The 17,323-nt window shown below is 38.4% G+C and overlaps 1 protein-coding gene across 1 annotated transcript in view; it reads right to left on the reverse strand.

Annotated features, from left to right (window-relative positions):
• Positions 1-448: 448 nt before the first annotated feature.
• CABCOCO1 (ciliary associated calcium binding coiled-coil 1) overlaps positions 449-17,323 on the reverse strand; it is a 40,491-nt gene continuing 23,616 nt past the window's right edge. The window contains exons 5-7 of the mRNA XM_088526323.1: positions 4,120-4,248; positions 3,565-3,702; positions 449-809 (exon numbers count right to left, since the gene is read on the reverse strand). Coding sequence (XP_088382449.1) covers positions 732-809; positions 3,565-3,702; positions 4,120-4,248 — 345 coding nt within the window. The 3' untranslated portion in view covers positions 449-731. The remainder of the gene's footprint in view (positions 810-3,564; positions 3,703-4,119; positions 4,249-17,323) is intronic.

Consider the following 17,323-nt stretch of genomic DNA (forward strand, 5'->3'; position numbering starts at 1 on the left):
CAGATTCATTTTGAGTTTAAACATTTCTATAATATACGACAAAATATGGAGCAATGTTAGCATACAGAGAAGGAACAAATGCATTCCCAAATGAAACGCTATACACATTCAGGGAAAATTCCCACTGGAAAACTACAAAACTGCAGACTCTCCATTTATGCAATTTTAATATGGCGGATGAAAAGAAGTGTAAGATACTACATTTGTATTAAAGCAGTTTAAAAAGAAATAACATACGAATTATTAACAAATAACAATATAATAACTATAGCAAAATGTGTATGATTACATGCTAATTAAATTCCCTTCTTATAATATTTGCAATGTCTCAAAACGCTATTCTCTCTCTCTCTCTCCATATTTTCCTTCTAGTAACACTTCTTTTAAAAAAATCCTAGGTGTAAATCAGAAACTATTAAATATTCTACAAGTAGTAGAAGAAAAGAGAATAGAACTACAGAGAATTCTTCGGAAATTAAAATTCCTATTTGGAAATAAACTCACATATAGCGTATTTGAACTACATATCCTTCTGTTTATACACTTTTAAAGCCTAAGTAATACAACTTTCAGAACACAGCAATTTGGGGAACTGGAATGAACTCTTTCTAGGTAAATGTTCACTGAACTTTCCTTTGTATAAAAATAATTATCTTCATTCAGGGAGCCAGTCTTCTGTGTACCACCCGTGGCCCGTTTCTATAAAATTCAACCTCACCTTTCTTATCTGGCTACATAGGCCTTTTTAATTTTTCTATTCTTGAAGTATAAGCTTCTTCTTGTATTTGCAACTTTTTGTTTATCTCTGCCTGTAAAGAAAATCAAAAGAAGAAAGTAGTTATGATGGAGTTATCTTAGGCTGCACATTGTCTTTGTGGTTTTGACACACTGTAGTGGAGTAAGACAGGCTTTATCCTACACACCTTCCTGTTTTGCAGACATAACGGTGTTTCAGCCTGTACTTAAGTGATAACACTTTATCGTATTACTGTGCACAATCCCAGCCAATGGTATGTCTGCCACGAACAGGACGCGATTTGGGACAGCCATTTTTCATATAACCTTGTCTTGGGAGATACGCTAATTTGCCTGTATTCTCAGACAGACTTTACCAATAAACACCAAATCAGAAAAAATTGCTTTGGGATTTCATCGTTGCCACCGTTTTCCTTTGCTGCAGATGTTTGTTCTCTAGTGTAATACATTTTATTGAAACACTGCTGGAATTAGAAAGCATTACTGAAAATGAACCATAAAAAAAAAAAATCATGATGTTCCTTCACTTTCTTAATTACAATTATGAACACGTATCATATTCTGGAAATCCAGATTGTTGTAAATATTGCGTTTAATTTGCAATGTAGAAATTGTAAGAAACGTACAAGGGTTGTGACATACTTTTATAAATTCAGGAAGTAACAATGTGTAACCATCTGTAATTCCCTAGCATTTGGAAACGTGGAATCACTGGAACAAAGGCCAACATATTGATTTTTTAATGGTGAATTTTGTACATTTTTCAGCATCAGCATATATCACTGCAAAAATACACAAGAACTGGAAGGAACAGGATGGCACAGCCCTTCCAAGAATTATAAAGTTTTGTTCAAATAGCTGGAAAGGTACTTGACAGCCTCCACACACATTGATCCAAAACTCCCAGCCACATTCTCAATGAATTCCATATAATTTTGATAAAGCAAATGGATCTGACCTAGTAAAGGTAGTTGCCGTTTTAGGAACTTTTTGGTCTGCCAATCCTAAAACTCCCTAATGCTCCCATACTGCACTATACCAATTGATAATGACATCTAAAATGCTTTCAAAGTTCTGAGAAGCTCAGATGAGTATCAAAAAGTTGGAATTTCTATCTCAACTTTGTATCCTTGTAGATGTTGCTGACCCTTCACCATGCCCAGTCAGCTTTTTAAGTATAAACAAGTGTGTTCCCACCTCATTACTTCCACATACCCTATGTTTACTTCGTCGCTTTCCTGAGGAACACTGATCCCCCAGGCTAATCTGCTGCCAGCCAACCCCACTGCCCTTTCTCCTCCAGGCTTTAAATCTGTCTCTTATTCTACCTTTAGTGATAATCGGCTGCCGCCACACACACCCTGGCTGGTACTTTGATTGCTGAGTGCCAGCACTGTGATTTTTGACCATTCTTGACTCAACTGGAGCAAAAGTTGCTTTACGTCTCCTGGACACATAATGCAGACTGTAAAAATCACAGTTCACACATAACAACATAATTACAGGACTTTGATCATGTATCAGGTAAAAATCTAAAGATAGCCTTACTTGGAAGGTCAACAAATTGAGAAACTGGTTGAAAAAAAAAGATGAAATGGTGGAGGATTTTTAATAATTAGGAGGAAGTAATTTTCTAGGTATATAAACAGAGTCGCTTAAGTAGAAACATTATTTTTCAATCTCTGAAGTTTTTGTTCAAGAAAAAATCTTTTACCACAGATATTAATGAAATGCAAGGTTAAGCGAAAATCACATATTTAATTTCTTAAAACATACAGGCATTCCATAGGTTTGGACAGGAATAAGACACATAGGCCAGGCCCTCTCCTCTTTCTAAAAGAGCTGTTGAAAGGGAATATGAAATCAAATGGGTAGATCTACTGATAGTATCATTATTCCAATTTATATTTCTCATTCATACATAATGTAAATATGTACAGCAAATTATCAATATTACACTATTTTCAAATAATATTCTATATTTAATAAACTGCTGTACACTCCATAGCATCCAAGTGCCATATCAAGAACTGTAACGACACACGAAGTCCTAAATACCTAATGCCACTTGGTTGTTGCAACTAAGGCCACATAATATTTTTACAGTGAAACCGAGTTCTGTTTTGCTTTCAATAATTTTATATGCTTTAGGGAGCAGTTTATAAGATAACAATGGTCTGCTCTGCTGGCTTTCCAAATGTTTCAATTTACAGACCTCCCTATAGAGAAGCAAATCACCCTAAAACAAATTTAAAATCCTCTGATAATAATTTCTTGCTTCCCTCTCATGAACCCCATAGAAATAACTCAGACTCCTTACAATCTGCAGACCACATATCGAAATCTGACCTACTCCACCCATTAAGGCAGCTTTTCTCTAATCACAATCCAACAAACTAGAGTCTAGAATTGGCATGGGTGTTACTTATACAGATTGGAGGATGTGTAACGTACATGTGTTTAACAATTTATATGAAGTACATATTGCATATGCTCCATTGCAGCAGCTGATCTTGAACTGCTGCTGTAAAGGAATTTTATCACTGATATCACTGAGTGCAGGATTTGGCCCATGTTTCTTAACACATAGTAATGCTGAATATATATGTTTATATTACTGAGTATTTTTTATCTTATCACATGTAAGCTGACTAAAGTAGGAGTTATTTATAGAGGATAATTCACATTCTTACGGCATATGGATGTGTTTTCTGCCAGCTTTAGCATGAATACAGTTTATATTCATTAAAGCTGAGCTTGGTAATTAACCAGAGACAGAACTAGCAAATAACTTTATGGCGACAGTACCTCAAGGTTGCCAATAATTTCATTTGTGATTTCACCCATTACAGACTTCACATCTTCAACAGTGAAACCAGTCAAAGCATCTGCCTTGGATTCTGCTTCTGGAGAAGGCTCTTCAAGGCCACTTTCTTGATCAGATTCCTAGTAGCAGCCAACAACAAGAACGAGGTGGGTTTGAACATGTCGCTGCTCTCTGCAAGATCAGACAGTGTCAGCATGAGGACCCCCACCACCCACCGAGCCTGCTTTGGAGAGCTGCTCTGACAGCCAGCACCAGCAGCACTCGGCACTGCCCGGCCCAGGCTGGTGCTGAGGCTGGGAAGCCGTGGGGCAGGGAAGCCCGCAGGTCCCATCTCCACAATTGTCCTCCTCTAATAACAATAACAGCAACTTCATTCAGGCTTAGACGTGAATACATGCTGTATTCTGGAGAAAATAATGTAATTAGTAACTGGGCTCCAGTGGGAAAAAAAATGAAATAGGGAATTCAAAGTAAAATAGTTTCTGTTAAAAAAAAAAAGGGGGGAGGTGGCGGGGGGAGGGAGTAAATACCCATACCTTAGGTTCCACCTCTGCAGCTGCTGGCACGGAGCTGGCATCAGAAGGAACACGAGGTACACAAGGGATACCTTCTTCCAGCGGAACGGGGAAAGTGCCATCTGCAGCTGGGGCAACTTCAACCACATACTGGCAGGTTTAAAAAAAAAAAAAGTTTGTAATTTACTTTTAATTATTGTGAACAGGTTTACTGGAGATATTTTTTGTCACGCATTTCCTTTCCTTTTAAAACAGCAAAAACAATACCTTTTTGTTACTACCCATGTGCTCAGAACTGGAAAGCACAGGGAAAATGATTATAGATCAGCTTTAATTTCTAGTAAGCATCTCAAGGGGCCCTCTCTGTAATACTTGGAAAGAACAAAAGGTTTTTGTAATTTTATAACATTACAGCTTCTTACTCATATAGATAAGTCAGTTTAGAAAACACAGTGTTTGGGTAACTTGCAACCTTCACAAAGCAAAATTGTCACTTCTAAACAGGGATCCTGCTGCAGTTCCGAGGTAGAAGGCCCAGCTGACCACTGTGTTAGTCTACAAATAGGGTCAGATAAAGTTGTTACACTGCATCAAATGAGGCCCTAACAGAAATATCTTCAAATATGAATATAACTTAATATCAATTGACTGCCTCAATTGACAATCAAACAACCGCCTAATTTTTGTTTCTAAATCAATTTGCATCCATTTTTCTTTCTTTTTTTTTTGTGTGTGTGAGTGTGTGTGTGTGAAAACATCAACTTTACTGGTATTTTGTTGCCTTGTAAACTGCTGCTCCAGCAATGCTCTGACAAGGAAATGGGGTTTTGCGCCTCTTGAGTAGCTGGATGCAGCACCTTTTTTTTTGCCCCTCACTTTAGGGCTCCAGGGAGCAATGGAGAAAAAGATGCTGAGTCTTCTGAAGGGCCAAGCGTGTGCATGTGGGAGGGTTGTTTGCTGGCTTGTTTAGGGATGGAAGAAAACATGTGTGCTGAAACACATGACACAAGGCAGTTCCGAAGGAGGAATGTGTAAAGCTAAAATGGCCTGTTTGGGACCTCTGTGAAGGCGAAGTACTGGGCACATGTTTTAGCTCTGAGTCAGCTTTTACAAACATGGTTTTGCTTGGATGTAGTAGCTCAACTTCATTAACTCAGAGTGGCTCCCGTTACATGTGTTTTCGCATACCCCTGAGATCATAGCTAGGTTAATATTTAGTTTATTTGCAGCTACTTGGCTACAATTAAATGTTTTAAAGTATTTAAGGTTCTGTATGTCTTCAAAAATGAAGGCAAAATGAACAAAAATAGTGAGGCCAGGTCACTACATTTTATGATGTTAAAGATACCTTTTGTAGTCCTAAAGCACTTCAAAAGTTTTATTCCATTTCTGACATTATCTTTAATATTCCCTGTCTCATGAGAGCTAGCCAAAAGAAGTAGGGAACAATACTCCAAGCTTATTTGAATCCAAAAATTCTGAAAAATCTTTCAGTTAAAGTGAGGAGAAAAACAGATTTTAAAGAGATCAAAAAGTATTTTCCTGCATCACTTGTAACTAGAATTTTACAGCATTCTGTTACTGCCAAAAGACTGACAGGTGAAAGAGAGAAAGTTCAGTTTACTCATCGAAACAAAAAAGTCTTAAATGGAAATAAATGTCATGCTTCCTTAGATAAAAGCAAGTTGTCTTAACATTCTAATAATATTTTTAAAATAAGTTTGAGTTGTGTGTGATTTAGCAAATATTTTCTTTTTTTTTCTGATCTCTCATTTTATATTTTTTCATATTTTTAAAATATTTTTTCACTCAAAAATGTTTGCCAAACTAGACTGAAATCTACGAAGTTTCTGCTTCCTTAAAATGACATTAATGGGAGTTAATTAGCTACCTATCAACTCAAAATATTTTCCTTATTGAGTCCAATTTATTATTCCATTTATTCACTCTGAAATAATTTTTAAAAATAATGAAACTGTAAAAATCTAGATTGCACTTTTAAAATCAATTCATAGCTAATCAAATACATTTTTGTAGCATGGATGAGATTTCCAGAGGTTTGGTTTTAGAATAATATTTTTGCTTCACTGCATCCTTTTAAAGGCAGCTATTCTTTACTCAGCTGTTCTGTGTCTAATAATAACCCTTGGATCATTAAGAAATAACTAAATTACGGCAGAACTAGTCTCTTTAATGAGCCATAATAGGCTCAACATTCAACCAAAATGTTTTTTTTTAAAGTCTCTGAAACTGCAATGTAGAATATGAAGTATTTTGTTTAGTAATAATAACTTTATGAGCAGTACTACAGTTTACAGCCAAAATATAGTGACCTAAAAATGCCATTCTGAATTGTTCTTTCCTATATGTCGTGTCCTTAACAAGTCCAGGGGAAAATTAGAACGAATGAATTGTGGTGAGAGCCTGAAGCCAACAAATGTATTTAAATGAATCCTTCTGATGCAATACTTTCCTTTAAAACACAATTAAGTCTTTGTATTTCCTTTGAACAAAACCTCATGTTTAACAGCACCAATGGCTCTATAGTAAAATCTATTTAAAAACAGAGGGAGACTCAGTAGATTTTATACAGTTAGCTTAAAACAAAGTTGCAAGTTCCTGAATTCAGAGTAAATTTAAGGCAAATTGCTTCCAGTGACCTACATTAAAAAATTCATACTGCTTTTCTTAATTTCTGAAGATTTGTCATTATCTAAGCATTATTCACTATGACAAAGATGTGTTATTCAAAGTGACTTTTTGAATCAATTATATAACTATGAAAAACAGTTTGGCGAGATGATAATGCCTTAAAAATTAATTGGCAGTATTTTCATACACACTGTAGCCCAATGGGCCCATGCGGATTCAAACACTGAGAAATCCTAGGAGAGCTGCACAAGGGCAGAGGGCATATCAGCGTCAGCTGCAGATAAAGGGATGCTCTGAAGGACACTGGAGGCAGCAGGAGTTAAATGCCGTCTCCTTACTAATTCCAAGGTGCACAAGTGGCCAAAGGCCACTTGAAGCCGGCCAAGTTACAGAAGCCAGAGACTGCTCCGGCATTCACACGGGAGGAGACACCATTCAACATCACCTCTGCGTTCCCACTCCGACCGCATCGACGCTCGGCACCGACACAGCAGGGGACTGTAGCTGGTGTTTAAACGGCGCTCTGAATTTATAGCCATGTGCTACGCTTTTTCCCTAGAATTCTTTCAGTAAAAGTTTACATAAGAACAGATACAGTATAAAAAGTGGCATGTTATTCTGTACATATATCTGCATGCTTTTCTTATTACTGAGAGCTAGCACATAACCTTTTTTACAAATATAAGCAGAGCAAAAACAATAAAAGCATACAGGAAAATTTCTAAGACAGAATAATGGCAGGAAAGAAGATTGGTAAGGCGTTCTAATAAATGAGTTCCACAGATGTGGTAGTTATTATAAAATTAGCTTTGCATAAGTTACCAATATACCATTACATTTTCCCCAGATGTTATCTGTTACTTAAATTAATTTTGCTTAAGTTACTATTATTGCAGATTTTATCCACACTGTATTTTATTATTTAAGTTTCTGTGGCATAAAACAAGCCCTGGCTGATAGCATTACTTTTAATAATATATGTAAGAGGTTTCTAGTATTATACAAATGGCTGCTGGGTATATCTTAATAGTCATAGCACAGAACATCTGCTCTCAAAATATTATGTAGATTAAAACCAGCTATTTACTTACACTCTAATTCAAGTCATCAGAAAGCTCTGCAGTATTTATGTATGTAGCATGAAGAAAGCAATCTACTCAGGGAATAAATGTCAGAGTTTGGATATTAACAAAGCTAAGGTCAAGGTCAGTTTGGATTTACTAATATACTGAAAGAAAATTAGAATTTAAAGTTTATGCTTGCTTATTTCTTCAATGAGAAGAGACACAAGAGTGAGGGGGATTGTGGCGCTTGTTTGCTACAAAGCTGTTTATATCATAGAACCATTTGCTAATGAGAGCTCTGTAGCTTAGGAAAGATGGGAAAATAATTATTTATAAAGATTGGAAAAAATGCTGAGTTCAGCATGGATCACTGCTAACATCTTTCAAACTTTCCATAGCCTTCAGGGGAATATCAATTTGGCTTTATATGAATGACAGACATTTTTTAAAAATGATTTTTTTGTGTTTTATTCTCTACATTTATATCATCTGCATAGTTGCTAATTGTGTGCTGCGTGACTTAATTTTAGCAGAGCTGTGCACAGACCTACCTTACACCTAGCTGGGATTTCTTATGAACCAAAACGTGGAATAGCAGCTTTACGTGATTTTGCCCTCCACGCTGGGCAGACTCAGCCACACGCTCCCAAACCCCCATTCCAGTTGCTTGCAGAGAAGGCATCTTCACGACACGGCTTGCCAGGTGCCTGCGCTTCCTACGGCAGAACTCGAGCTAATTCCTTGCCCAACAGACAGAGACGCGCTGTCCCGTTGTGACGCACCCGCCGTGGTGTCACCTCCCAGCACAGGCGGGAGGATGCAGGGGAGGACGGGGGGATCTGGGAGCTGCTGACACCTCCTCACACGCATTTGCTGTCCTATTCACCAGCAAGTTACGTGCAAGGGCCAAAGGACTGCAGGATATTGAGGGGCACTCAAAAACTCCCTGCAGATACATGATCTGCGCAGTGTGACTAAGATAGCAGAGTTTGCTCCTGAACCTCTTTGACTGTACACATTTGTATTAATATTTAAAGTAGAATTAAGACCAATGAGGGACTAAGCTTGGCCTCTCAAGTATATTCCTTAGTTGCCAATGATTTACATGGAAATTCTGCGTTCATGTTCCTGGGCAGGATATTGCAAACCGCTATTCCTTAAACGAGACAAAAAGCCACTAAGTTGTTATACTTTACGCTCTTTTTCCTCCATTTCCAAATTCAAGTTAATCCGTTTTAAAGAGAATTTTCCATAATTTTGAACTGAACAAGAAGGAAAAGCACCTAGAGCTGTGACACAAGTTTGCTGACAATACATTAGTAATTAATCTAATCCAAAATAGCTATTCTGAAGCAATTTGGTGCCGCAACTCTATCGACAAAACAGGATCTACTCCTCCCCCCAGGAAGCTGTAAATCAGTCAGTGACATCTGGCCTCAAGGACATCAGAGTCATCTGAAATGTGGTAATTTATATTAATGAACATCAATATTAATTTCTAAATAAAAAGAATTTGCTGCCGCCATTATGTTTACATATGGCATATTATTTATAGCTTGTGTTCCTCCTTTCCTACATTTTGCCCATAAATTATAGTAAGGAAACACACTGTCACAGTTATAAATATTTTTACTCTGAGTTTAAGCTTTTGCATATCCTCTTACTGCTTCCGTAACTGTATGAGGCAACAACGAGGATTTTCTTGCTACTCTAATGCTTGACTGAGTAGAAAAGGGTGCTGCTGTGAAACACAGCCAGAGCATTCCTCTCCGGAGACCTCATAGTGCAGGATGCCCTTAAAACACAGAGATTGGGTAAAAATATCTGAATACCCCAGGAAAAAACTCTGATTTTACTGAGCTGCACTTGTCTATTTCTGCTTTTACTAAGCTTCCGAGTAATACTGCCAATTCTCAGATTACTAAGAACGGGAAAGTAGAAGACATACAAAAAAAAAATCCCCAGTTGGCTCTCATGCCGAGGACACATCAGTGAATGATTCACCTTGGAATGGTCACTCTGGATTCACATTGCGTTCAGCACTGCCAACTTCCTAGAGTTATGGGAATACAAGAGAATCTCAGCTTTCATTTCAAAAATAAAGTTAGTATTTAGCTCTCATGGTAGCAGAGGAAAAAAAAAAAGAAAATAAATCTTAAAATAAAACTCAAAAAAGAGAGAGCAAGCAAAAGGAACCAAACTACTATTATTTTTAAGCAAGCCTCATGATAACTTGGGATCTGACTCACCACTTAAGATGCTTGGAGTAAACAATACCATTTTTAAAAGGTGCAAACAGGTTTTGAGGAGGCGTGAGGGATTTTTTTTAGTACCTAAAAGTGCAACTCCTGTATGGCAGCACTCTTCAAAGTGCCAACCCTTCCTTTCCAGTCCAAGAGCACCCATCAAACAAGGGAGCAGAAGCCAGCTTCCATTCTGCATATGTAGCTATGTTGAACAAAGATTTAAAACCTAAAAAAAAAAAAAACAGAAAAGAAAAAAGAAAGATCTTTCCCACATTAACCACCTATTACTGTCACAGCTATTACTGTTCTGTAGTGCTTTAGGCCAGCCCTAAGACTGCCAAAAATGCTCATATAAACAAGTCCCTCTCTGGCATATACGCCTCTCTCTGGCATATCTCACTCCATTTACAAACTGGTTACATCGCTGCAGGTGAGAGCACCTACATTCCCAGTGTGTCTGGGGAGTGCATGTTACCCCCTGGGGCTCCACTTGGTGGGCAAGCCCAGCTGTCAGGCTCCACCTGAGGACCATGTGTGTGAAAGAAAGGCACAAAGAGGTTTCCCCACAACTATGAAGAAGTTTCAAAATAAATTTTTGAACCAAGAAGGGTTCAACTTCATGTAGAAGTGACCGGAATTGATTAGCTCCTGCCAAGAAAACCTGATGGCAGAAGCAGAGTTTGTTGCAGCTAATATGTAGCCAGCACCTCAGGCTGGATGGAGGTTCCACCTACCACCCTTATCCACTGCCTGGCCCATCACACACACTTTTCTGGTACCACCTTTTCTTCTGCAGTTCCTCTGAAAAGTTTTCTCCATGCAGGAACGACCATGAACAAGCCCTCATGGACAAGCTCCCCCCTAGTCCATACATTCCCAGACCACTACGTGACAAGCTCTCCCCAACCTCCCCTCAGTCAGCAGGTTCACCAGACCTCAACACGCCTGTCTGTATTGATTCACCCTTAGCTGATGGCACAAAAAAACCTACTCTAGCATTTAAAAGACCGCAAAAAAAAAAAAAAAAAGGCAAAACCTAAACAATATTGATTCTCAGCTAACAATACAAAGGAATGTTCAAATAATTTAAAACCTCAATATAGATTTGTTAAAAATATGCTACATTAGAAAGCTTCTCAAGATATACAGCCACATAAAAGTGGTGAGCTTGTATTCTTTGTTATTAGAGCTAAAACATGAAGTCCTTGTCTGAGTGTGCAAGTTTCCGTTAAAACAACAATTTGTTCTGTGGACTGTAAATTCAATTACAGTTTTTATTGGAATCACATTTTGCTTTGGAAACAAACATGCAGAAAAACAACCAGACATCTTAAAAACATCTCAAAACAGGCATAGTTGTGGGAACAAATCAGTTATGGTAATTCTTCCACCGTGAACTGCAATGGTTTTTTTAAATCCATTTCCATATTTTTAATTAACACCTAGTTCAAAAAAAATCTTACTGTAGGTCATTTTAATCACAAATGGGAAAACAAATTTACTTTATCAGAAAATTGACTAGACACTGTTTTAGGGACCTATTTTTCATGTTTTTATCATCAAAATTAAGTTATTAACATACGTTTTCCAATTTGGGAACGCAGAAGTAAGCCAATTTTTCTCTCAGATTTCAGAGTTATAGTTTTCAGTCACCTCTCTGTGTGAAACTAGTCTATTTTAGCATGCAATATTTGATCAGTACACACACAAGAAAATATATAACTCATTAAGGTTTCGGTACTTCTTTGGAATTATGCTTCCACATAACTTGAAACTGAAGCACTCCAATCAGAGTTTTTCATTCAAAAGAAATCACCACTTCCTCATATCACACTTAAATTAAATTTCATAGTTCATTGTAAACAGGCTCTCCTTATTATGGGACATGTTCATAAATCTATTTATGCAGATCTCAACTTGAAAGTTGGGGTTATTTTTAACTATATCTTATAACGCTGCCATTCATGTTAAATAAAAATGTCGTTGTGGAGAGGGTCAGGCTTAGCCTGCTCAACACCAGAGTTAAACAAAGCTTTGTTTGAGCATAGCTTGGCTTGGTGGGTGATTTGTAATCTAGTAAACTTCCTCTTGGTTAACTGCCAAAGCCAGCCACACCTTGAATGATGTGAGCTTGTTTTTGGGAAGGTAATATCTGCTTACGGAATGTTTCCTCCCACTTCGACTTGGAAGCTTTCTGAGATGAAGAGTCACTTCCATTTCTGTTTGGGCATGAAAAGGTTTCTGGTGAAAAGGCATGCAAATCCGGTCGGATTGCAAAGCCTTGTTGTGAAACTCATGACAAATCATGTAATCATATGTGGACATTTCAGAATTTGTTTTAACAAAGAATGAGGAAAAACAATCATTTTTACTGCATGTTTTTTTCTCTGAAGAAAAAATATTATAGCACTCACTTAACTCCTTATCCCTTATAAACTCTGACTTATTTTTTCAGAAAACTACCACAAACAACCCCAAAAGCAACAACAACAACCTGACATTTACTTTAACACAGTTTCCACAGCCAAGTAGAAATTTAACACCAAGTGGCTGTGGTAGCACAGACGTAAAACTTTGAATTGATACTAAATTCAAGCTAAAATCTTAGGCTAGCTATATACCCCGATCAAGGTATTTAAATGTTTTTCAACACTATTTGTTGACCTCTTTGGATTTCTAAGCAAATATTAGTCAAAGTCTTTGTTATCTGCAAACTTATTCGCAGACAACATTCAGATTATTTCAATTATATATCTCCACATATGTCAATTACTTTTTGATCTAGCAGTATATTTTATTACTGTGTTTTACACAGTAAAGGAGTTTCAGATTTCATTTCTTCAGACACTAGCACGGCTTTGAAAAAGCAATACGATAGTTTTTTAAAGGCCTCGTAAGGGGATATGAAGGATTAAATTGCAGCCTAGAGCCTGTCCTCTCCTTGTGCTTTGTGTTTTTAAGAAACTCTCCTGCAAGAATAGGTGACGAATACAAGGGCAGTCGGAACACAGTTTGCCTCACAGGATAAGGACAACATGTCTGTGATGGTCACCTTCTGACAGGAAAAAGAAGAGGCAGAGAGACGGGAGAGATGGGCTGCAGCCACCCCAGAGCCGATGGCCTCGCGCTCGGGGGAGAGGCAGCGAGGCTCAGCACACCCATCTTTACACGCTGGTAGCAGAGTTCGGTGCTGGCCCGCGACGTGACACGAGTTATTCTAGTCCCAAATTCCTGCTCGGGCCCGGCTGCCAAGCAGCCCCGGCTGCCTGAAGCGGCTGAACATCCACGGTGGCCCGAAGTGATGTCACCTCTGACCACAGGCAGCTTTTAACCCACGGCCCCAGTAGACTCATAACTCAGCAATCATATCGAAGAAACGTAGGAGAATTAGGAAAACCTTGGGAGATGGGCCCCTTTCACTTCCTTACCTACACCAGCCTGTTTTCCTCTTGTATCAATGCAGACAAGTTAGACAAATTGTCAATTTAGACAAAATATTGTGCATCCCATGTCTCTCCTATCATATGATTATTTTGATGTAATGTTCAGTAAAATGTGAAGCAACTCTAACCACTGGCCCCGGGTTTGCGTTTTGTGCTGGTCAATTATATTTCCACGCACCAATTGACACAGTCTCAATATACATATATATCTGTAATTGTTATTTAAGTTTAGGTATTTAAACATATTTTTCTTCCTTTAACTCGGAGTTTTTAAAGAAAGAATTGAAACCCAGAGCTAAAAAGGAAAAAGACTTTACATATTGAATACAGTGGGTAATTTCCGAGCAGGAGCCCTCTAACTCTGCACGTGTTGTCTTGATATTCATAGCACTGCCTGTTACAAGTTCTTTGCAAGTGTTCACTGTATCATTTACACACTCTAGTAAATCATACTGGATGTGCAGCTCCATGTGGAAGAAATAGTGACTGTTGAGAAACTTGGCCCCCAAAGCACAGACAGGTTATTTCTCCTTGACGACAATTAACGTTACACATATATTTGTGTCTCCATTGTAAATTAGCCCCAAAGAAACATCCTCCATCAGAGGAAGATCCTAAGCTCCTTAGAGCACACAACAGCTAATTTGAACATTTTAACCTGATTTCTTACAGCCCTAAAATTATTAAAAACGTGAAATTTAAATAATTATATTTCAACCAGTGTTTTACTACTTCTCTCCCCACCTTCTCTGATTTTAATTTTCTCACTTGTCAGCATCTCCTGGCAGTGAGTAGAACAAGAAAGACCTCAAACCTTTGCTGATTGCTTTCCATGCAAGCTGATTTCTATAAATTAGAACTTGCTGATGGGGAAGCAGACAGCACTACCCTTTGATCAAGATACACATCTTGATCTCTTTTATCATTTTTTAAAAAACAATAATATTACAACAAAAAAATCATCATACAAGCATTTCGATCAAAGTGTGTCACTGTCTGCTTCCCAGTCAACATACTGCCAGGAAACTGGCAAGGTGCCCAGAAAAAGCAGGCAGCAGCTGGTGGATTTGATTACCATCTGCATCTCCTCTAATGTATAAAATAGTATGTCTCCATCTAGTGGGCAACTGCATTTCGCAGGAAATTCGGGAACGGGCTGGAAGCTACGTTTGCAGGGGGCAGAAGAGCTGGGCCAGGCCTCCTCTCAGCAGAACTTGCCTCTAAAGCTGCAACGCTTTGCAAACGCAGGGGAACCAAGCAGCGGGAACAGTGACAGCAGGTATCGGTGCTGGCCCCTCCGGGCACGCAGCGCGGCCGCCGCGCTCTCCCAGCACACCGGGAGTTTTCCTAACGCTCTGCTGCGCCCTGGAAGACTTGGTGCAAGTGGTCAAAATTCCCCAAAGCAAAAGGGGCCACAGGAAACACTGGTGCTCAGGGCTCTGGAAATAACATGGGGTTCACGAGATGAAAGTGGCAAGAGAAGGCCAGCTTCCTCTAAGAAGGATTCAGCTCCAGCACATTAAGTGTCACCCCAGCTGCTCCGTGACAAGACACACAAAATATCACACTTTCTCGTGCAGGTGCAGATAACGCACTTGACCTGCAGACCACACTGAACAGCAGCACGGGGAACTCAAGATAGGTAAATCATTCTTCAGAAAAATGCTGTGGAAGGGTCCTCGTGACAAGGGTTGGGAATGCCCGTGGATGGGACGGGAGGCGGGAGGCAGGAGGCAGTGCCGTGCCAGCTCCCACCAGGACCCCAGCCCCAGGCTCACTGAAGCCTGTGCCCGCCGCCCTGGCTACCCACGGCATCACCGCGCACCCGGCAGCCGCGCCGCTCGCCGTGCACCAGCCGGACATACCTCCTGCATGGCCATCTACTGTAAAAGTCACATCCTAATGAAGCATCATCAATACAGAACAATGACTCAACAAAATCATACTAGCGATTTTTCCCCTCTACATATGGACTAGATCTACATTCCATTAGCTTCAGAAATCTTCTGAGATCACTGCCCAGCATGGCATGATTACATCTCCTTTCATGACTTCTCTGGACCTAAACTGCCTCTTCTTTTACTAAGTAGCTTTTAATAAAGTTGTTTTTTAGGATGCCTTTTGATTTGACACACCTAAACTGGTTACAGTAAAGCATTTTGTACCTATACCACATATTTCACTGCATTAGGAGTACGCTTATTACTCTATAAATAATTTATTTAAGGGAACATCTGTTTAACAGCCACTAATAGACACAGTCACTTAGGACAGCATATCAGCAAATTTCAGCTTTAAATTAGAAGCCACCTATTTTATATTTTAAAAAATCACCTTATTAGGAAAAAAAAAAAAAAAAAGCAACACTTTGGGAGAAACTCAGGCGTGAGCACTTAAAAATAGAGTCAATATATGCCAACAACTTTTGTACTAATTTATTATATTGCTTGTTTGTGCAGGAAGGAGATGAGATTTGCTTCAATCTAATCTAATTCCCTTTATTTCAACAGAGACTCTAACAACTTCAAGAAATATAAACAAACGTTGTTCCCTCAACAATTTGCTGTGATAGAAGCTCTGTGTTTCAGGTCAGCACTCTCCATTTCTGATTGCTCAATGGGAATGCAAAAAAGCAGCTTTGAAATGTTAGGAAATAGAAACTGCTGACTACTTGGTGAAGGAGTAATGATTTATAACATATGAATAGGGGCAATAATTGGATAGCAGGCTGTACTCAGAAAAGCCTTAATTCACAAATCTGACATCAGAAAGTCATAATCCATCGATCCAGCAGCAGAATGATGGATTATGACTTTTTAAGACCGCATAGACATATCAGGCTCATGAGCATTCCGGGAATTGTAGTCCAAACTGTTTTCCTGAGGTCATTTGAACAATTTCAGCTTTTTCCAATAAAGCTGATGCACTAATATTTTGAAACATAAAAGTTTTGTTGGATCCATATGTTTTCTTTTTCTTTCAGACCCTGAAAAATCCTCCAACCAAATACTGCAGGTTGCCATAACTTGTGACTGACGTATTTCTTTGAATTTACCTCGTCATATGCTGTTTTCTTATAGAAATGAGAACAATTTTAAAACTTAATTTGATGTTTATGTCAAAAAATGCATTAAAATACGGAGGTGAAGAATTCATGGTGCGAAGTGAGGGACCAATTCCAGTTACTTGATTCAGAGAGAACAGTGACACATACTATGCAACTTTCCCTCTAGACTACTGTAAAAATATCCTAATTTTGACCTCTGGCCCCTTTCCTTCAACATTCACTGCCAAAAAAAAAGTTGTGATGGGGGAATTTGGATGGAGTCTTTTATGAAAAGACAAACATTCTCTTTGCTAATGTGTGAATAACTAGAGTTTGAAATACTTTCTCTATAAATAAAGTTGCTGTTGTATTAGATCCAAAAGGCATCTAGTCCCTTCAAGGAAGTACTCTTGAACTTTATTTTCTTAGTAAAAACAAACATGGACTAAGGTTATTACACAAAAAAATCAGAAAAATTCCAGAGTTCCTTTCATTGAACATCATGTACTTTGTTACAAGTATAACACAATTTCATTCATGAAATTCTTTCAGTGGCATTTACCCACTACAATTCAGTGAAATCACCCATAAATCATCTATTGCTAAATCTAACTAATTCAGTTGCTCAGACAACTAAGAGTTCTTCAAAAACTGCTTTTTGCTCTTGACGACTGTTGAGAATAAAAAGAAAATCCCACTTTAAATATTAATTATGAGCAAACATTTTCAATGTATACATATACTAAAACTATACAGAACTTGTGACAAAAACCT

The sequence above is a fragment of the Tinamus guttatus genome, unplaced genomic scaffold, assembly GCF_059628265.1.
Source record: "Tinamus guttatus ecotype Peru unplaced genomic scaffold, ASM5962826v1 Tinamus_guttatus_pri_ptg000246l, whole genome shotgun sequence".
Taxonomy (NCBI): Eukaryota; Metazoa; Chordata; class Aves; order Tinamiformes; family Tinamidae; genus Tinamus; species Tinamus guttatus.